This window comes from Achroia grisella, unplaced genomic scaffold (genome assembly GCF_030625045.1).
Source record: "Achroia grisella isolate CSIRO2021 unplaced genomic scaffold, CSIRO_AGI_Agris_v1 utg4142, whole genome shotgun sequence".
NCBI lineage: Eukaryota > Metazoa > Arthropoda > Insecta > Lepidoptera > Pyralidae > Achroia > Achroia grisella.
The window spans coordinates 46193-69725 of NW_026712849.1; the positions used below are offsets into that span (position 1 = coordinate 46193).

The window sequence follows — 23533 nt, forward strand, 5'->3', positions numbered from 1 at the left end:
AGCACATCGTGACAAATTCACTAAGAATTTATCACGATGGTTTCCAGAGGGAACCGAGTGGAGGTCAACCTGACATGGTACATTGCTAGCAAGAAGATCATTAGTCCACATTAACAATCGCCTTTCCCCCTTTCAATACCATTAAAGGAGTCGGCGGGACCCGAAAACAACAAAAACGCTGCGGCGAGTGAAGCTCGGTCGTCCGGTCGTTCTATATGTAGTATAACAGTCAATAACTCACAACGTCTTCGAGGCTGGTGTGCAGCGACTGCACCAGGTCTGCAGCCGAGAACGAGCTCGAGGTCGCGCCGCGCTCCAGACGACCGCGCGCAGCAACCGGCGCCCGCGCACACAACATCTCCAGCTCCAACGGACCGACCCTGGTCTTCACTAGTTAGTATACCACTAGTACCGTTGCAGGTGGCCAGCTCGCTAGCGGCCACGAGTTGGGATATGACTGTCGAGTGTCGGGAGGGTGGCGTGCGTTATATACCACCCTCGGAGGGTGGAGGGTTCGCGCGCACTTGTTGTCACTTCTTAAATCTGCGTGACACCCTCCGCAAATCGGCCGGTGATTAAATTATTGTTACCACCGCTCTATGTGCCACTCTAATGTACGCGATATGGTCGATGTTGTATTGTTTATATCTGGACCATATACATCTCTGTTGTGAATCACATCACGTTTATAGCATTATCCTTAAAAAAATATTACGAGAAGAAGTTCTACATAATTTATCGTAGAAGAAATATACGCAATGGTTTGGTTAGTTAAATATATGTATTTATATTTACAGATAGGTAGGTACCTGGCTACTTACAACAAAGATTGAAAGAAAAGTCGACTTTCAGTCTGAATTGACTTCCGAAATATACGACCAAGTGTAAGCAAATTCTAACAATATTTTATGTACAATTGCATACTGTACATTGATTCGTATGTTGATTCTTTTGCGCGATTATAAAGGTGTGCCTACACTTGTAATATTTCTGTCAACACTTGAGACCCTTCCATTAGTTTACGTCTCTACTAACATAGATTTAAGTTAAGTACTAAGTCAGTCTACGTTATGACTCCGCGTCGACTGTACGACTACGCGTTACTAATAAGCCATGTAGCACACTACCAATAAACTTAATAATGTACAATAAATAGTACATTACTCTTAAATAAATTCAAAACATTTGTTAAATCATATTTACTGAGCAAAGCCTATTACTCACTAAACAATTACTTGAATGACGAGCGTGCATGGCAATAGTTGTGCATGCAAGGGATTTTCACTTAATGTTAGACACAGACACCTACATATATAAATACCTATACATTGTAAATAAACTGGCTTTAAAAAAACTAATTCAATTGAGTTTCTTACCAGTTCTTCTCAATTGGATCTATATACCGAACTGGACGGTAGGGTAAAAAAAATTATAATGTAAAAACTTGACGTTCATAAGCGGCCAAAATGTCCTACATGAATAAATGATTTTTGAATTTGAATTTGTATTTACAATTATTTCACCTGTTTACTCACTACTTACAAGTACATAATATATTGTGTAGCGACATCTCATCACATAATATATAACGCTACAGTGGTGAGGTGATCACCACCGCCCTACAAAGGGATCAAAAATAATATGACGAATATGAATGTAAGAATATAATTCCGACCCCATGTCCGATCATGGTGTGTGTATCTGTATGTATTGTGAGTGGCTAGTATCTGTTGCGTGTACACCATGTACGCCCTGTATGTATGTGCGGGTGAATCATTAAATCTTTAAAAGTTGCCGCTATTTACAAATTATGACTTAGTATCTGTTGCTGTCCGTCCCTATGTATGCTTAAATCTTTAAAACTACGCATTTGATGCGGTTTTTTGTTAATAGATAGATTCAAGAGGAAGGTTTATGTATATAATACATGTACACCAATGCGAAGTCAGGGCGAGCAGCTAGTATATAATAAAATAATATTAATTAATATTAAAATAGAGCGTAAGTGGTGTATTATTCGGTATTTCAGCTGTACCACATTCGTAATATATTAAATCATTAATAACTGTATTTAATGTAGCAATGGTTAAATGTAAAATAAGTAACACCCGCACCATGCTACAGCGACCACAACATAGTGGTCATATAGGTATACCTACATCAACATGAACCTTCAGTAATACCACAGACAACATAATGTTACATTACTCACTGTATTTACTCCCGGACCTGTACAGAGATATGACATTTTTATAATAATGGCAGGCATTTTAAATACAAAATATTTACTTACATTTTGTATTGTAATGAAATTACTTTTTGAAACTGTGTATTTTATATTTTCAAAACACTATGTTACAAATATGTACATTTTAAAGTTTGTCATTAACTGAAAACACTGACAATTTAAAATGAATTCTGTATCTCTACTGAGATATGAGGTCGTTATCACATAAATGTCCGTGATTTATGTATTCAGAGGACTACCATTTACAATCTGGGGGTGTGGTCTATATACCACCTTTTAAAATTGACTTATATTTTGTCTCTTATGCGATATCCGCTTTAATTCTATACGATTTGCCAAAATTGATCTAGAGTTATCAAAGATAGCACAGTTGAATTAAACACCCCGTTTAATTCAAGTGTACTATCTTCGATAACACTAGACCGATTTGTATGATGCTTTTAGCAACAAATAATTTTGTGGTTTCTATATAAATTTCATTACGACAAATTTTAAATTGACCGTCCAGACGGATATTCTATAATAGTGTACGCGCCACTTGGTTCTTGGGATCATCGTCTTATCTGATCCCATGTATGATATGCATGCATACAACCAGTCATATTATTATTTAGACTAATTTTTTGCCATATTTTTCCTACGTCTGCCACTGTTGGTCTATATTTGTCACTTCACAAATACCTACACAGTTTAGTAAAGTCCAGGGTCGTTACGGGTATGAAATTTCGGAAACGGATGGGTTTCGGATGTAGGAATGATTATTATATACGGATACGAATACGGATGCGGATATGAAATTATTTCGGTTCATCCGTTAGTTTCGGATAATTTCGGTTACGGATATTAATTTTTCAAGGAATTTCAAAAGTAAAATTAAAATAGCTAATAAAATTGTTACATAATGTGTCTCAATTAGGCTCCGCCCCTATTCGATGTTATCCGAAACTTTCATGTCGGATTCGGTTACGGTTACGAATATTTTTCTATATCGGATATCCGATAGTTTCGGTTTCAGTTACGGTTACGGAATTCCCTAACATCCCTGGTTAAATCGTATCTGTCGTTCCGCGACAGAACACCAGGCGGCTGCGTTGCGTAAAGCGATCATCAACGTACACTTACAATAGGATTGCCAACCATACTTTATAATAACGTATCCTACTTTATTTTTACATACAAATTAAGTATGCAAAAATACTTTATTTTCAACCTTTACTGCGATGCGTAAAACAAAATACTCATTATGGATACTTAACGATTTATAATTATCTACTGAACGAAATGTTAGATGTCGGTTGTGAGTTGTAACATTAGTCACAGCCCTAGTGTTAAAAGCACACAAAAATACGTTTTTAAAGCAATAAAAACATAGAATTATAGAAATACTCCAAACTAGTTTAGACGTTTCTTTTGTCAAAACAAGTTGGCAACCCTATATTACAATATCATGAGCTATACAAATTAATAATAATAATAATATTAATAGTTTTATTAATTTAATATAACATATCAGTTACACTACTCCTAACTTGCAGTTAGTTAACAAACTATATTCAGTACACATGTAATACTGTAAATTTCCATCTCACTCTCTCATATCAACTATTGTATAACTGTATTGTCCGCACAGTTTCCGCACATTACATTCGCCAGTACAGTGTTTGTCCGTTAGTCGGCGGTCGCACATTCAAGTCCGCCAGTCGCTGACTTGTTCACACTGACTTGCTGTTATTCTTCTAAACCTGTAATAGAAAAGAAGAATGGAACAAATAGTATTGGAATGATGTACGGTGGGAAGTTCAGTAGCGTGGAGTCAAAAAGAAACCAGTTTTGTTTCTTTTTCAATTCAATAAGAAATACATTACTGAAAAACACAGAACACAAAACAAAAACACATGAACTGTGTTTTCTTTTTTCATAAGAAAGCTTGTTGTTTTAAGAAAAATTTGAACATTTTTGATCTGTGCCTCATTGTAATGACCCAGGGATCTCTTTGGTAAACAATTGTAATATGTTCTTCTATAGTAATAGTAAATCGGTAAAATAAATTTGACGGCCTCGGTGGTCTGGCGGTTTAGCATACCGCCTTACTTCTAATGGTCGCGGGTTCAATTCCTCGCACGACACAAATATTTATATTTATGAGTATGATTTTTGTATCAGTCTGAGCGTTTTCTATCTATAATTTAGAAAAAAAAATGTATTGGTATCAGAGATGTAGATAGAGTTGTGTATATTGTACTGAGAATTATTAAGAAAGTTGAAATTAGGGTTTCATATTAGGTACATTTAGTACTAAGTATAATATTTTGACATTTTTAATTTCCAGAACGATATATTTGTCGCACTCGGGCTACGAGTCCACACTACCAACAATCTCGCCCGCCCTTAGGACCGTAGTAATTGCAAATAAGAAATTGTTAAAGTAAAGTATAATAGACGTTTGACATAATCCCAATATAAAAAGGTCAGTGGTATTGTTCAACATTATAAACACATAATCCGCTCGACGGCCACCCCGAGCCCCCGGGGTAGGGTTGCCAGCTCTAAAATGTCAAAACCAGAAACGTGAAAACCCCGGGCTTTTAGACTCTAGAACCCGGACATGTCAACAGGTTTTTTTAAACGTAGTCAGTGTGATAAAAACAGTTAAAAATATCATAAATGACATTTTTATTAATTTTCAGACTTTAAAATTAAATGTAGTAATATTTTTATCATCATTTTAAATGTACCTAACAAAACAGAATCTTATTACAGTTTGTTACAAATTGTTTTAATAATCAGTTCAATTTTTTGTTCTTAAAATAAAACACAAATTATTAATATACTTTAATATTAAACGTAAAAAGATTACATGACCCCGGACGCTCCCCGGATGCCGGAAAATCCGGGGAAACGGACGGATGGCAACCCTACCCCGGGGGCAAGTGGCGGGCGAGCCAGAGCGCCAGCGTCGTAATGAACATAGTATGGCCGGTCGCTGTTTGCATTAGAGATATACTAATTTGTTGTCGCTACGGATTTAAATTAAAAACAATTCTCCTGTTGAATGACGCGATAAGTTTTGATACATTTTGCTATAAAATTGATTTATTATATACCAACTACCAGACCCGGCCACGCATCGCTGTGGGTGAGATCCGACTAAAATAATATTGCGACTATAAACTGAGCTGTAAGCTATCCTATTTTTCGAGTTGGATCAAATTGCACACAATGTGCAAATCAAATTTTGCAATCAGTTCAGTAGTTTAGGAGTCCATCGCGGACAACCTAACGTGATATGTTTTTTTATATATAAAGATTAACCGCACTAAGGTGAAGCAAAAGGAAGGTTTAAGATGTACTTAATTGATGAATAATTATTGACACGTTTGATGAACTACGAAATGATAAAAAAATACTAGGTAGGTACTTAACGCCTGTAAAACCCGTTATTGGATTAAAATATATATAGATTTGTTTTTCATCGTGGTGGATGTGAATATATAAAAACAGGACTAAATTGAAAACTAACATTTTGAAGTCAGTTAATATGGGCTGTAGCTTCAAATCAATTATTACTGTGAATAGATTTATATTTTGTATAATTTCTTTAACATTGATATTAATGTACGGTAAGCAGAGTCGACTCTCGTAACATGACAGTATATCTTCAGTCTTCACCAAACAAACCGAAATCACAAGAAATTCGTTAAAGAAATATTCGTCCTACTTTATAAAATACTAGCTACACGCCTCGGCTTCGCACGGGTGTATGTGTATTATATATATAAACCTTCCTCGTGAATCACTCTATCTATTAAAAAACAACGCTTCAAAACCGTTGCGTAGTTTTAAAGATTTAAGCATACATAGGGACCGATAGGCACAATATAATAAAATATAAGTAATTTTATTTTTCACTTTGTCAATCCATTTCAAAGTAGATTTTTTTAAAGCTAGCTCACTTAAAAAATATGTAAAGCGATATTTTTACTAATTTTGAAGTAGGTATCTTTACACAATTACAAGTGCTATTAGGACAAGTTAGTATTTGTGGATCAAAACTTGAAACTTTGTAAATGTAAAAGATACAAGTGCATTAACTCGCCCCACTCGGTCGGTGCATTGTATTTTATTAAGTGTTTCAAACGTTTAAGCTTTACATTATGAACTACATAATAGATATTGTACGGAGGCGGTGTACGATATTTTTAAAGCGATCGGTCCACAGCTCGCGGCGGGCGATGCAGCTGCACAAACACATGCGTTGGCGCAACGCGACAATCAATTTTGAACGCTATGCTTACAGTCATAGAATCAATAACAATCATTATCTACATCGCAAATTGTTATTTTACGAATTCAATTACATTTTATACAGACTCATGTAATGATAGAGGAAATTGTTCCTTGCGGTGTTGTCTCTAAGGTTCTTTGTTGTTATCTTTGTTTTCCATTCTTTTTGAATGCACACACAGCGCTACAAATGTATTTATATTTGCCGAGTACGGCTACCGGTTACATTAGCAGTAATTAGACACTACAAATATTTATATATCCAACCGAAAATAATAATTAAGTAAAAATAAAAAAATCGCAATGTGGTATTAAAATGACTATGTATTGAAACCCTTACATATATACCTACATATAAATAAAATTGGAGTGTCTGTTTGTAATATTGAAATAATAGTTGTTTACTACATCCATATGAATATAAATACGGTACATACACCAAATTAACATTTTTTACAACTTTTGTCTGTATGTCTGTTTGTTCCGGCTAATCTCTGAAATGGCTGGACCGATTTTGACAGGACCTTTGGCAGGTAGCTGATGTAATAAGGCTACTTGTATTTTAGAAAAATAAAGTTAAGCTCCACGCAGACGAAGTCGCGGGAACAGCCAGTTAGATCTACAATTAGCAACCTAATGGTATGTACATAAAGGAAAGTTTAGCGGCAATACCCATAGTACAGGTTTCTATGGACGGCCTCGGTGATCTAGCGGTTTAGCACACCGCCTTACTTCCGATGGTCACTGGTTCGATTCCTCGCACGGCACAAACATTTATATTCATGAGTATGATCGTTTGTATCGGTCTGGGTGTTTTCTATACATAATATGTATGTATTTATGGAAAAAAAACAATATCTATGCCTCAGCTTAACTTGGGACTAGATGGCGCTGTGTGAATTGTCCTGAGATTATTATTATTGTTATTGCAAATTAACAAATAGTGTGTGTCTAGCCACGTGTAAAATACCCTCGTATGATTAGAGAAATTGTAGTTTAAATCTGGTTGCATCAGATATGGCGCGTTCTTATCGGATCCTATTGAGTTAACATCAGGGTCCGCGCCGTACATTAGCTACTGCAATTGCTTTCGACCATTTCCACTGTTATCGCACACTCGATCGACGCACGTGTGCCACGTCACTAATGCAAACACATTATTTTTATTGATCTTTATAAATACATTAACTATTTACTCAAAAAGCGAAAAGTTTAAGCAAAAAGCTGATGTCAATAATTTATATTACACAGCTACCCGCCTCGTCTTCGCATGGGTGTACATGTATTATACATATAAACTTTCCTCTTGAATCACGCTATCCATAGCTAAAAACTGCATTAAAATCCGTTCGCTAGTTTAAAAGATATACGCGAACAGACATCGGGCCCGACTTCATTTTATACTAGAGACTTTCTGGTCAGTTCTCTCTAGATGGAAAGCTCTCCGAACTGACGGTAGATTTGACATATCATAAGAGTCTATAATAGATCTAAATGAATAAAGATATTTTGAATTGATTTGATTACATACGCTGTAATGCATGGCAGTAGTACCCAGCTGTTTTATTTAAGACTAGCTGTTCCCGCGACTTCGTCCGCGTGAAATTTTATTTTATTTTTCTAAAATAAATATTTTTTTCTAAAATAAAAGCAGCTTAAGTTACTCCTTATTACATCAGCTATCTGCCAAAAAAAGTCCCGTCAAAATCGGCCCAGCAATTTCAGAGATTAGCTGGAACAAATAGACAGACAGACAAAAATTGTAAAAAATGTTATTTTGGTGTATGTACCATATTTATATTCATATGCATGTAGTAAAAAACGGTTATTTTATTTATACAATTTAATTTATATGTATAGATTTCACGAGTTATGTTAGTGTGTGCTATGTAATAGAATACCCATGTCGTAGACGAGGTGCTACGGTGCTACGACCAGCGACTACGAGCCACTACAGAGCTCTATTTCATAATTTTACATCAAGGATCGCTAGCGATTATTTTTCTCTCTCTTTATTTTGGCAACAAACAGTCATTATATAAATAATCATATTTTTTGCAATAACCATTGAGTGCCGAAAATGTTTACAGTTTACAGTGATCTAAATACTAAAATAAAAATACAAGTTTAAAGAAAATGCAATACACTAAGAACAAAAAGAAAAGAAATTAGAATACAAACATTATTAAAATAAAAAGGGGTTACTTTAGTATTTCGTATAGTTCCTTTCTGTATGTAAGTAACGCAACAGAACGGATCCAAGTCAACAAACTTAGTGTTACCACGTGTTACACGTATTGATGGAACGGGGGATAAATCAATTACTGGTATAGTTCTTTTTAAATCGTGGTGGTACCAACATATCGCTGGAGCGTCGAGAGAGGCGTGCAGGTCTACGTATATGTGCGTTGAAATTTATGGATGACAGCAGAAGAGGAGAATCAATTTGACTCTTTAACAATTTATATAAGAAAACCATATCAAACTGTTTACGATTTTCTAGACTTTTCTAGAATCTTATTATGATTATGTAAGGTGTTTCGTGGATTTGTATTTATGTGGCAGTCAAGAGTTGTGCTATAATAATTATAATATAGAGCTCAAAGTGGGGTGTCGGCAGTAAGTCGGCACGCGGCGCGCACGCGCCAACAATATGTTCACATGTACATTCAATTACATCTCCCACTGTCAATATTAATACTTTTAACTTTTACTTATTTTGACAGTACCGACGAGAGCCGACAAGTGACGTTATTATAGAATATCTATATATATATAACTCAAAGGTAACTGATATAGTGACATCTATCAACGCACAGCCCAAACCACTGAACGGATCGGGCTGAAATTTGGCGTGCAGGTAGATGTTATGACGTAGGCATCCGCAAAGAAAGGATTTTGATTAATTTTACCCTCAAGGGGATAAAATAGGGGGTGAAAGTTTGTATGAAACTTGCATAAAGCTACTATGACGTAGGCTAAGAAAGGATTTTGATAAATTCCACCCCTAAAGGGATGAATTAACGCGAGCGAAGCCGCGAGCAAAAGGTAGTTCTGGAATAAACTGGGTATTCAACACGTTTAACTATATAGGTTTATACATTACAACAACGTAATTGTAAGATTACATGATATCCGTATATGATTCTATATATAAAAAGTTAAGTTTACGGCCAAGTTCTTGGTTAGAATATATGTTAGTGTGTAAATAGAAACAACTGTCATTGTTGTGAGTGCTATGTAAAATGCTGTGTGTATGTAATGTTTTTGTAAGCTATTTAGTTCCAATAAAGTGGCCTTTTTTATAACATTCTTACACAAAAATAAACTTCCCGTTGAAAGTCATTCGTGGAGACTAGGGTTCATGATTTCTCGAGCTTTTCAATTTCTCGGGTCTCGAGAATTCTCGAGGTCAATTTCTCGGGTCTTCTCGGGTTGTCGAGAAATTTATATAACGTCAAAAAATTCAGTGGTTTTCCTCTCAAATAAAAGTATCAAATTAAACTTTTATTGAGTATATTTAAAAACATTAATATTACACATGAATATTTTTTTTTTAAATAGAGAAATAATATTTAACCTTACATATGAAATTGGCGTTTTGTCGTACTGGTCACTTTGATCTCAAATATCTCTTCTTTGGTTAGGAATTCCATTTCCAAATTTATACAGCTATTCACTTTGAGTCACTCACAGCATACAAAATGAAAAAACTTAAAATATCGCGTTATTTACGAGTACGAGTTCCGCTGTGGCACCAGTGCTACACGGTGCTAAACGGCTCGAAGTATTAATGATGTGTACGGCAGTGGTCTCGCAAAAGAAAACACGTGCATTTTTGGTTCCAACGTTTTCGTTCTGGAAATTTCGACGAACCAACCAAATCCTGCCCCAAGCGAAATATGGCTCAAAAATGTTACTTGTGAACGTTTGGTGGACTATTTCCGGTGTTGTTCACTTCGGCTTTCTTAAATCTGGCCAGACGATTACGGCAAATGTGTATTGTCAGCAATTGAGAAACCATGATGGAAAAGCTAGCTGCTAAACAACCGAGGCTGGTCAATCGCCAAGAACGCTTAACCACATACTGCACAACAGACAGTTACCAAATTAAAAGAGCTTCAATTGGAATGTCTAAGACAACCACCGTACTTCCCGGACCTTGCCAACAGATTACCATTTTTTTTCGAAATTTGGATAACTTCTTGCAAGGGAAACAATTACATTCCAATGGGACAGTCCAAAGTGCAAAAACAAAAGGCAAAAGTGCATAAATAGAAATGGTACATACTTTGATTAAATAAATATATATTATATATTATTTACTTTGATATATTTTGAAAAAAAAAAATACTTTACTTTTATTCCCTTACAAAACGCCAATTTCAATTTTTTAGGACCTAATTATTCAGACTTATATTTATAATGATAGCACCATTTTTGGCTGCTTATTTAGATAAAAAAAAAACAATGTAAACAAAAATAGTTTCTACAACATAAAAAAATAACACGAAAGAAAACAAAAACGTTAATATCTTAAATTATTGCGCCGCCATGCAACAAAACAAAGGGCAATTTAATTTCTATATAGGTACATGATTTCTCGAGTTCTCGACTTTTCTCGAGCTTGATTTCCCGGGAACAAAACCCATGAATTTCCCGGGAATTCTCGGTTCGAGAACTCGACTTTTCTTGGTGAATTAGTCACTGGACTAACTGACGTAACGAAATTAACCCTAGTGGAGACTAACTACAGTTTGATTGCCCGAATTTACACGATTGTCTTTCAGTGAAAGTAAATAGATTTCGTAGTTGTACTACTTTCCGAACAGACCGAAAAAAGTTGATCCATTTGAATTCCTACATCTGCGCTACATAGCATTTTGAGATATTTGTCCAGACTTGATTCTCAAGTGCAACACAGAACTCACGGTAATGTGAACATCAAGGATCAAGGAAACTGTGTATGCACCGTCATACTGCCCAATGTATTTTATAATATAAACTCAGTTGCTTGTCAACTCGTGTCACATTGAACAGTTCAGTATGTTATATGAAATGTTTAATGTTATTGTAGACCGCGCACGTGCGGCCTCTCAACTCGGCGCGTACTCTCCGACGCGACGTTTAAAATACTTATTGGTTATAACAAAATAAAACTCTTAACTAACGCATACAAACGCGCCCCGCATCAAAACCATATTATAATGTCATCACACCGTATCAATCTTAATTGTTCGCGACCGCGACTCGAGCGCATTATTTAGATCCCCCTTTATATTAGTGTAATCCGTTTGCGGTGCGCCGCGGTTATCGCTCGTATCGCTATTGCACTAGAGTGCAAATTTGCTCGACTATGGAAAATGTATTATTAATAAATGTAATAATATGGAGTTTCGACCGTACGTATATCGATAGAAGGTCGTTATTGCGTCGAACGGGAAATAAATGTGAATATTATTGTGGCGTAATGACACCATTCATCGGGTGCGTGCCAAATCGTGCGGCGGCCGTCCCGCGACCACGTGGCGAGGTGTCGCGAATTGATGCCACAATGAAAACATTTAGGGCCAGTGTTGCACGCGGCGCACGGTGCAGTGCATAGTGCGGGCGGGAACAGGTGGCGCCGCGACATGTGCCACTGACAGAATTACATGTTATGAGAGATCGAGAGACGAATGAGAGGACTCCCCAGAAGATGCAGAGTGGGATTTGTTCAAGATATTATAAATATTCAATAAGATTAGGTACCAACTATCGCGTTATTTACAAATAAAGAAATACGAGAATTATCTATTGACGACCTCGGTGGTCTAGCACAACGCTTTACGACCGATGGTCGCGGGTTCGATTCCTCGTACGGCACAAACAGTTGTATTCATGAGTATGATTGTTTGTATCGGTCTGGGTGTTTTCTATGTATAATATGTATGTATTTGGAAAAAAAAAATCTATGTATACGTATCAGTTATCTAGTAGTTCTAGTACCCATAACACTAGCTTTTGCTAGCTTAACTAGATGGCGCTGTGTGAATTGTCCAGAGATTATTATTATCTATGCGGTCGACGGTATGGTTCTATAGCAGATGACAATTTGAACGAAATTTTTGAAATACGTAAGTTCAAAATTAAATATATTTTTTTGTTCTACGATATTATCAACGAAGCATACGGCCTATCTCATGGTAAACATATAGACGTCTGAATCACCAGAATTGTTACGTGCGCGTTGCGCGTGGCTCTTAAAAAACCATCAGATTGGTCGTATGCTTGTTTGCCACTATAGTAGTTAAAAAAAAACCTTAAAATGCCATTCTTGTAATGTTGTACATAAAGTTAAATAGACCTCGGACCTGGGAAGGGGGCGGCGGTATCTCACGTGCATTCTATATTGTAGAACTTATAATGTTATATATATACTGAAAAAAGGCATTTTTTATACAATTTTATAACTATAAGACAACGAAGTCGTCTTCCTCTCTTCTCTTCTTCTTGCTCTGCTCAACAGGGTCCATAATTTATCTGCTGTATATGAATTTAACTACCTATTAATTACTAACTATAAAGTAATGTACGTAATTCATAAAGTAATTAATAAAAAAATGTAGTGGTGTTACCATCTAGTTCTGCGTCGGGCGTGGGCGCCGAGGGCGACGAGGGCGGCGAGGGGGGCGAGGGGGGCGCGGGGGACGTGGAGTCACGCAGTAGCTCCCCGCGCGCCTCCACCACGTCCCGCACCAGCTCTGCACACACAACACATCACGGTCCGCACACGACAGGTCATTGATACCACAACGACGATTACATTTGTTACCGTATCACTGTCTAATGTATTCATACTTTGATTACCGTTTTTTTTTCTTTCAAAGACTGAACCTGAGCTGTCTACTGACCTAATATATGTAGCATAAGTGTGGAATACAGGCCATTTGTTTTAGTGTATGATCTATTTTATAAGCTTTATATTTCGAATACCAAATTCTATTCTAAATTGTCACTTCTTTCTATTGTTCCTTTCGGTTTCCCTTCGTGGCCCTAGTTAGTAGTGTTTTTTGTATAATATATTACTATATACAATATGTTATGTTATATGGTATGTATATGGTATATTTGATTTATATATGTATTTTATTCATATTTATTTATAGTTTTATATACATTGTATGTATTTGTGTATGCAGATTTATATGTTAAGTATATGTAAACATTTCTTGTAGTATATATATATTATTTATGACATAGCTATTATTTTTCCTATTGATTGATTACATTTGCACCGCCTACAGTTTCTCTGCACAGCCTGTGGTTGACTGCTACAAAATGCCGTAAGCCGTTAAGTCCGCCACATGTACTTTTTTTTACCTTGGTATTTTGTGCATTGAAGATGAAAAAGTTAAATAAATAAATAAATAAACACGACAACTCGCTGGTTTCCTTTATCGCCCATAATAAGCCTTTTCAGAAGCATCTACAAATACTTTTTTTTTCGTTTTAATTGGAATTATTTTATAGTACCTAACGGGAATATGTAATGTACATATGTAGATAGATAAGGTACATAATTAGCATCTCATCTCAAACATTTTCATCTCAATTTAATTCTCCAGAACTAGGAACTTTCATTGACATAGAATATTGTTGAGTATTGTTTAGTAGAGGGTCTAGTATCGTGTGTATAGGTGTGATATAGTGATGCATTTCAGCACGTAGTATAATATATTGTGCCCGTGTACGTTGGATAAGTAACTTTATCTAATTTAAAAAACTTTGTTTAATATAACTAGTCTAAGGTAGAGTAATTCAAGAATCCACAAGTTCCCACCCTACTGTGTGTTTACTCTCACCACCGCTCCTGTCATCGTACCTGTAATGAGGTCTCGACTGGTAATAATGGACTCCAGCTCTTCCGACACCTGGTCCACCAGCCACGGCATGAACTCCTCCTCCACGCCTGCAATAGAATAAGCATTTACATGCAAATGGAAGACTAGTTATAGTTCATTCAAGTACATTCAAAAGTAACTAATTTGTTTTGGTGACATATTAAATATATGTTAATTATATTATTAGCTAGGTTTAACCCGCGACATGGTCTGTGTTTAATTTTAAATATACACATTTTGTAATGTCTAAAGTAGGAGCAGTTTAAATTATTTTTTATACATAATTTTGTCTATATGCGAGTGAAAATCACGTTAAAGTCAATTTAGACGTTTCAAAATTAGCAAGAAGAAATAAAAAATAAGATGGCTAGTCAAAAAAAAATTTTTTTATCATATAATTCTCGTATATATTTATATGCATTTACTCATTAAATGGTCTGATATAAATACTTTATATACTTTTGTATGTATTTTGTGAAAAGCTGTTTATTTGAAATTAATAAAACATTTTTTTTATTTGTATATAATTTTAGATAATATACTCATACCGGGAGTTACTCATTATAAATAAGTACGCGAACGTAAACTACGAAAGACTACGTAAACGACATTATGAAAGAGATATAACGTAATGATGCCATGAGGGTACTTGTTAGAGCACCCGTAGCGGGGCCAATAAACGAAGTACAAAGTGGTTGGTACCCGTCTGCAGCGCGTCGTGGAGGTAGCCCTGCGCGCGCAGGCCGGCCAGCACGGCGGGCAGCAGCTCGGCCACGTGGCCGCGCACCACCACCGCGCCCGCCGCCCGCTCCCGCGCCTCCTCCGCCGCCGCCCGCGCCCCGCGCGCCTCCCACACGCGCCGCTCCTGACACCACACACACCACCACGTCAGTCGACGACACCACAGACTCACTTGGCTACGCTTTGTAAATCCAGACTGTGTAGATGAGATGATGATAATAGAATGGTGCCCCCGGCTGCGCTAACGATTTACCCTGGCGGGGCACCAGTGGAGGATGACAAGATGAACATGAGGTTACGTCAGTTAGCCCATGGTGACTAATTCACCAAGAATTTTTCACGTTGGTTTCCAGGGAGAACCACATGGAGGTCAACCTGACATGATAAATTGCTAGCAATAGGGTCAACAGTTCACATTACTAACAATTCCCTTTCCTCTCAGCACCAACTATTTAAGCTGTTGACTTTGTATAGTGTACTGCAGGTGAGGATAGTGAAGTTCATGGATAAGAGGCATCAAATCTTAGTCTCAGAAACAGCAACGCATGATTATATATCACGGATGTCTCGTCATGTCCTGTCACGTCCCGTCACCTTCTCTCGGTGGAGGCGCGCGTGTTGCGCGGCGAGCCGCTGCCGCTCGGCGAGGTGTGCGTCGCGCAGGTCTCGGTAGCGGCGCTGGTGCTCGCGCAGCGTCGCCAGCTCCTCCTCCTGCGCCACCTCCGCCAGCGCCTGCTCCGTCGTCTTTCCCACTAACACCTCCAGAATTGGCTGCACCTCCAAGTCGAAGTCGAACAGCTGCAGAACATAAAAAATATTCTTTCTAAATAGTATCACTAGCAACTCTAGATTATTATTTATTTATACTAATGAGTTTGTCTTTTCTATATTAATATTAATTACAAATGTGTTTTTTTAATTTATTACAACAAATTTGACACTCACATCACCGGGGTAGATTTGAGTGAAGGCGTCGGCGCCCGTCTTGGCCGGGACGTATATGGGAGTAGCGGGCCGGTCCACGAAGAGGTCTGTCTGGACGCCCACCTCCATCTCCACGCCTTTGTCGAATAGCTGTATATATAAAAAATATTTTCTTTTAAACAGCAGACTATGCGTCTTCTATTGCATAGGTGGGTGTGTTCTGAGGAGTTACACGTATTGATAAACACGGCTTAATGCCATTGTCGTACGTAATGCGTCGTGAACTAACCTGATGTACGAATAGCGATCCAAAATATTGTGGATTTTTAAGATTTTATTTCCTACACATAATCATAGATAGGACTACTTCTGTACCAAACCAATATTGAAATTGTAAGATTACATTTCATAAAAGGCCGGCGGCATACTTGTAATTCTTCTGGTGTAGCATTTATAGGTAGTAATCACTAACGATAATGAGATGATCGCATGACTCTACGCTGTAATAAAATTGCCCTAAGAGGCGACCAGGAAAATGAAGTATAACGGAGTGATTTGTGTTACTGGTGAATTGCTCATGATGGGCTAATTTACTTGACCCCATACTCATCCCATCATCTTCCACTATCGCCCCGCCAGCGTAAACCGTTAGCGCAGGTCCTATAAATACATTAACACCAATACTGTAGTAGGCTCAACAAATCGCTACTAATCTTGAAGGAGTAGTAAGCCGTTATAGTCTGCCATTCACCCAAAAAGACCAGAAATGTGTCTTCACTGGGGGGTCTATTGTATTCCGGTGTGTTCCCCCATGTTGGGCAGAAGCAGTGCAAGTGGGGGCCGCCGGTCCGGACTTCCGCCACTGGTGTGTCAGTGTCAGTAGTGGTGGTGTGTGGTGGTCACCTCCTCGAGGTAGTGTTCGGTCTGCACGGGGTGGTGCCTGCGGCCGGGCGCGGGGGGCGGGGAGCCGGCCCGCAGCCGCGCCGCCGCCGCGCGCCGCGCCAGCGCCCGGCGACGAGTGCGCGCCGCCCGCGCCGCCGCACTCTCACCGCCGTCGCCCTGCACACCATGCACCTTAGTCATTAACTGCCTTTACACAAAGAGAAGAGAAAGGCAGCACGCGCCGCAAGGTCGTGCTTTCTTGCGTCCTTCAGTCGTGCGTGGTATTGAGCTTTGTTACAGCATTTAATTAATTAACAAATTAAAATGGCGGACTATCACTTTACTACACATGACATCGTTCTCACCCGCGTAGATGACAATCTCAATCACATCATCGAGTGCAATTGACCTGGCGCTTGCACGTGTCTGAGAGCTCCGCATTCGCGCCCACGGCCGCTCTGAATAATCCCATGTCCAATTCAACCGAGTATCGAATGTACGACGACCTGAGCTGAGATTCGAACGCCTAGCGGTGCGTTCAGACTAAAGTCGTCTCCGTCAAGCAGAAGTTGGCCTTCAGCCGCTCCATAAGTCCTTCCGCAAGTTTGAAGTGCCATCTGCACTCACCCCCTATCGTCCGGTGAAATTACAAAGGTCAGCTGCATTTGACAGCAATAGAGTAGTTGAAAATAAAAAAGTATAAAACCTGTAAAAGAGAAAGTTTCAGATCCGTGTCCGTCGGAAAATCCATCCAAAGGTGAAGCAGTGTATTAAACAAAGGGTCTTAAATGTATAATGGAAACAATACAAATATTACAGTTACGTGTGGAGTTACGTGTGGGCTATATTTTATAGACTCCTGTAAACGTCAAGTTAGAATATTTATTTTTGTAATTACCCATAGGGGTAACATTGTCAGCTTGCGTGTCTGTCGTCGTACAAATCCCCGATTGTCACCGAATTCGTGCAACACGCGTCTTAAGGTGTTTCTGGATTTTACAGAACAGAACAAAGGGTTTCTAACGGTTGGAGGTAGGTACGCAGAACTCCCGAAAATATTGCGAAATAAAAAATATATTTTTATATTCTTAAGTAACTACAGGCCAAAACTTCTTCAACTAAAAAACCTTAGTTTTAACTACTATATTTTCATTTTTCATTCCATTTCCAAATTTTTGTATGATCATAGGTATGACAACATTTTTCAGTGAACAAACGACGAATGCGTATTCTAACAATAGTACATTATTCTATCATAGTAATTGAAGTTCCATTAAAAAAATTGATCGAGTAGCCTAGGAAAATGTAAAACGGTCTTGTTTCTTTGTTAGTTCATGCAAAATTGGATAATTACGGTATCTACGCGAATAACAATTGACTGTAAATTGTAACGGTTTTGAATTTCAACCTAATGGAACCAAACATACAGTCTGTTATATGTCAGCGCTATCTTACAATTTGTGAAGACCTAGTGAGTAGTACATTAAGAATTAACGTCAACAATGACATAACCTTTACTTAGTGCACATGCACAATGAAGGTAGGCATACATATCTGAAAAGTTTAAGGTTATTTATTCCTGAACAATTCACTTGATACATTATTTATAATTTTCATCAGATATACCTTGTTTGGGGCTATGGAATTAGTGGACAGTCAATTAATTACTAAATTATATTAGGTATATTGTGACAAATTGGATAACGTGCATATGAAAACGGAACGAGCAGGCCGACGCCCTGCGGCTGTTAAGCGAAGTTCTTTCAGCAACCTTGGTCTCTGCCGAGTACACCGGGCCCTCATTTACGCACCGATTTGTTGCCCACCGCTGCACAACGGAGCTGGTCTTTCAAATCAATATTACCGTAACATAATTCTATTTTACAATCTAGGTTAATGGCTACAATTCGAACAAATAGTACGAGCCGGTGACTCGTATATTATGCGCTACGTAATTCTATAGGTAATTAGTTAACCGTTTGACAAAAGGAGCAGCATTTAAATTTTGAATTGAATTGTAATTGTACGGGACGACTTTATGACTTCACGGATTTAGATGTCTCAATATTTAATGATAACAACAATAAATATGGAAAATCTCGAGCTCAATTCAGAGTTCGTATATGTGTGTGTGTTACTATATTTACATACATTATTGTATGTATATTGAATATAACTCAATTGTTTATCAAATCAACTTAACACGTTGACGGACAGTAGGAACAAGCGAATATATATGGGTCATTGTCAAATTTTGCGCAGGTGTAACTCAAAATTACAAAAATATAAAAAAATAAATGTATTTTAACTTTGCTTTTAGTATTGTCCGTGCCTGTTAAAACAATTGAATTACGTTATATAATCGTCGTCCGCGATGTTTAATTAAAAATTTAAGATTTATTCCAGATTTCGCTGGTCAGGGTGTAAATAAATACAACTCTGTTATCAGTATGCTTTACGTTTTATTGTATAATTTAATAAATCAGTCGCAAATATTTTGGCATTAATATTAATTACAGTCTTATACCTTATAATCACATTTAGAATCAAAACATTTTTTTGTTTAACAATCATAAATTTAAACTCTTAAACAATTCTGTTACTTCTTAAATATTGATAGACCTTAAATTCTACCTAAATCCTCCAAATATACATACATTAAGAGATAACTGTAGCACATTAGCGTATACGTATCTGATACATTACCGTTTTGTGATATTGATATATTACATTAACTAGATTTTCCTAAAAATCTTTGATTAGTTCTTTAATGTTTGGGACAAGAAAGTAACAGAGTTGTAACACATTAACATAGTTGTTCTTTTTTGTACCTAATATAGAGAAATTGCACGTAGTTTAAGATCTTACACAACATAAATAATAAACTTTGTTATTAATAATAATTAAATGAATTGAATTCAATTTAAGTGTAATTTCAAACTTATTTATCAAATCCTTTCCTGTACTCTTTATTTCTTCTTTAATGTCTTTTGTTACTTTGATTTTCTTTCCTGACTTCTCTATAACTTGAATTTTACTTAACCATTGAGGATATTTTACTATAATTTCGTCTTTTTGTATCAAAAACAGTGGCATTTGATTGACATTCAAAACAGATTCCGGTCATACATGCTGGTGAATCTGGATTGCATACTTGATTTACAATAATCTTATTAAGATCTGAGGTTGGAATAACTTTATTTTTATACAAAGCAAATGCTATGTATTGAATATTAGTGTGTATTCGACACAAACATGTTTCTCTTGCAGTAACAGCAGGAAACACAACATAAAATGGTCTGTATCGTGTAAAAGTTTTATAACTACATCTCAAATTAGGGTTTTCTTGTTTAAAAGCTACATAAAGGTTTTTCATATTGTCGAGTAAGTAGCGCTTCTGCATTTTGTCTTTTTTTTTAGATACCATTCCCTTTTTTTCCGGCTGTCGCTCTTGATACGTCGTCACGATCGAAAAAATTCTTGATTTTGGTACTTAAAATGGTTTTCTTAAAGAGAGGCTGTTTTTTTCGTATGTATCCTTGGTCGACAGCAAGACATTCTTGTAGGATTTGTATCTTCTGCCTAGAATATTTAATAGTCTTCTCTTCAAATATTTTTTGGATAGCATATTTTTCCTTTCGATTTTTGACGTTTTCATACCGTTTTCTAATAGCATTTGATAATATATTATATTTCTGTTGATTTTCTCTATTGCTATCTTCATTTTTAGATTTCTTTTGTTTTTCTCTATTGTATCGTTTTTTATATTTTTCGTATCTCTTATTTGCTGCCTCTAATTGATCCTTCAATTTCATGTTATCTCTAAATAATCGACCTGTTTTTCTTTACTTGTTTTCTGCCGCGAACAACCGCGGAAAAAGCTAGGATTGTTTTCACGGGAAGTAGACAGCTGGAGTGTAGACAAATTCTGATAAGCTCTTGAAATAACTAGGTCTAGTACTGAAGGGACTGGACTATTTAAACGAGAGGGTGATGACTCTGGTGTGTGCATACTAACAATGTGAGCTCTAGCCTTATCTCTCCGTTTAGCATTTGCAGATCGCCATTTCTTTTTTATTGCTCGATGTTCACGTGTTGTTAAATCTCGTACTAAACGTTTGTTTGCATGGTACCTCTCTAAGTCCTTTCTTTTAGATTCTGCTTCCTTTTCGGGATTATTTTTACGCCGTTCCCGGTATCGTCGCTGCTTTTCAACAGGCGTGAGAGGCATATTAAAAGTGCAAACAGACACAGTATCCTGTAACAATGTTTTTGGATTATTATAGTTGATACACTTTATTTGTATGTTAGTACATTTACACATTATTTCAGAAAATTGATTATTCAAAAAAATGTAATTTAAAGTATAACATTTCAGCAAAGTTGAAATAATATGGGATTTTTCAACTCTGTTACTTAACAACTCTGTTAGCACGCGCTAGTAACAGAGTTGTATAGTAACAGAGTAGTAAATTTTATATTCCGTAAGACATATGTCATAAAATAAAGCGTAATGTATCAAATATCTTTCACGTTCAGAATATTTATTTCTTAGGCTACATACCAAACGTATAATATTAAAAATAAAGATTTACTTACGAGAATAGGTGTACGTAACACAGTGGATGCACAATAAAAACACGCAGCATGTTTAACACTTCGCGGTCCACTGAGAAGTGATGTACCCTCCCCCGATCTAGAGAAGAACCACAATAGATACCGACACTCTGCCCAAGCTAATAGATAGTTGAAAGCAACGCCATCTCTACTTTGAATGATGATTTACTTAATAACATAGGTGTACAGATAGTTCCATGCAATACGTGGGACAAAGATTAGGATTTTTTTTATAAATTACATTTTTATACTAACCAATTTTTAAATATATTTTATGAATATTCGAAATACTCAATTTATGCTAAAATATTTAATTATATAGATTGATATAGCAGAAAATAAAGTTATATTGATTTTTACTATCGGAACAGGTAGAGTTTCGAAGAAAAACCATTCTGTTACCAGAAATGACCAATGTGTTACTTTAAAAAAACTTATAAAAAATATGACCCATGTTTTTATTTTGTAATGGATGTTTGTTAATGCGATATATATTGAGTTTGATGTAAATTTTGTTAGAGGTTGTGACATTATTAACAATTAATAAATAAAAAGGGTCGAGGGACTAGTTTACCTGCGCAAAATTTGACAATGACCCATATGTTTTTGTGATTTTTAGAATGTTAGAAGTATAGTTTTACTCTTTCTGCTTAAATAAACTTATATATTATATATTATATTATATATATAATATATATTTATCATTTACATTATCATTATTTATTTATATTTCTAAAAATAAATTTTGTTTTTTTATTTCTGTTTAAAGTATAAAATGAATAATAAACAAATACATACCAGTATAGTTATATAAATAATAATAAATATCGTTAAACGTATCAATAAGAACTATAAATTCAATAGAAAACACGATCGCACTACTCCCTTCACAACCACGTGCATAATGAATCTGCAACTCGTATAACAGGTGAAATATGAACTTCAACCTAAAAAGATGTTTTCAAAACACGACACTATGCTTCTACGTATACGCCAGTAAGTGCACATTTGTGCTGCTATAGCCGTAGTGTCTAAAAACGACCGTTCGTTCTGGACGGCTATAGCAGTCATGCCACATTGTGAACTTCGCTTTGACGGCTATAGCCGCAATTGTCCGTCAACGTGTTAATATATTTTGTCAGATTATATCTACTACAGACTGTGTCTATTACCACAGATAACATAATATCTATTACTGACCGCTGCGAGCGGGTGCGCTGCGAACGTGCTGCCGCGCACCACGCGCTTGTCGTGCATCATGTTGGAGTAGGGCGCCGTCGACGCAACGCCGCCGCTGCAAGCAAACAACACCACGGGTAATCACAATACAACACATTTAACTACCATCTTATAAATTATTTAAAAAAAATGTTAAAATTAAAAAAAAAAATCGGTGAATAAAAATAAAACAAAGATTGTCAGTTTTATTTCTATTGACCGATATTTATTATTTAATTTTCAATTAATGGATTTTTTCTCTATATAACATAGATAAATATGCCCCGTAAGCATCACTGTGGGTATTTTTTTATTATTGTTTATTTATTCTTTTCTCCATTTACCTTTTATTTTATTTTTTTTGTGAAAATGAATGAAATGGAAAAAAAACCATTCCACACAAAAACTACAGACGCATTTTTATCAAACATTACCGCTTATACATCAGAATTAGCCAATTTTCACGCGGTTAAAACCGCGATGTTCTATGGTTAACAGGTTTGTTTCAATATCAATCATTTTGTACGTATAAAATCAAATCTTTCCTCGTCATAACATCAGTTTAGACGACTGTTATAGACTTCCTTGACATATTTATAAATAATGAATAGAAAACAGCGCAGTAGTAGTAGACAAATAAGCGACAAGGACTCACAACATGTAATAAAATATTCAACACACAAAAAAATTTGAAAAATAAAGTTATTTTTCAATTTTTTTTAAAAATAAGATTTAG

General features: G+C 36.4%; 1 protein-coding gene across 2 annotated transcripts in view; it reads right to left on the bottom strand.

Annotated features, from left to right (window-relative positions):
• Nucleotides 1-3761: 3761 nt before the first annotated feature.
• The window catches only part of LOC131844839 (radial spoke head protein 3 homolog B), a 37347-nt gene continuing 17575 nt past the window's right edge, over nucleotides 3762-23533 (bottom strand). For both annotated transcript variants that reach the window (XM_059193816.1, XM_059193815.1), the window contains exons 2-9: nucleotides 22780-22873; nucleotides 16984-17139; nucleotides 16102-16230; nucleotides 15751-15954; nucleotides 15118-15280; nucleotides 14397-14483; nucleotides 13150-13275; nucleotides 3762-3990 (exon numbers count right to left, since the gene is read on the bottom strand). In XM_059193816.1, the coding sequence (XP_059049799.1) occupies nucleotides 3977-3990; nucleotides 13150-13275; nucleotides 14397-14483; nucleotides 15118-15280; nucleotides 15751-15954; nucleotides 16102-16230; nucleotides 16984-17139; nucleotides 22780-22873 (973 nt within the window). In that variant the 3' untranslated portion in view covers nucleotides 3762-3976. The remainder of the gene's footprint in view (nucleotides 3991-13149; nucleotides 13276-14396; nucleotides 14484-15117; nucleotides 15281-15750; nucleotides 15955-16101; nucleotides 16231-16983; nucleotides 17140-22779; nucleotides 22874-23533) is intronic.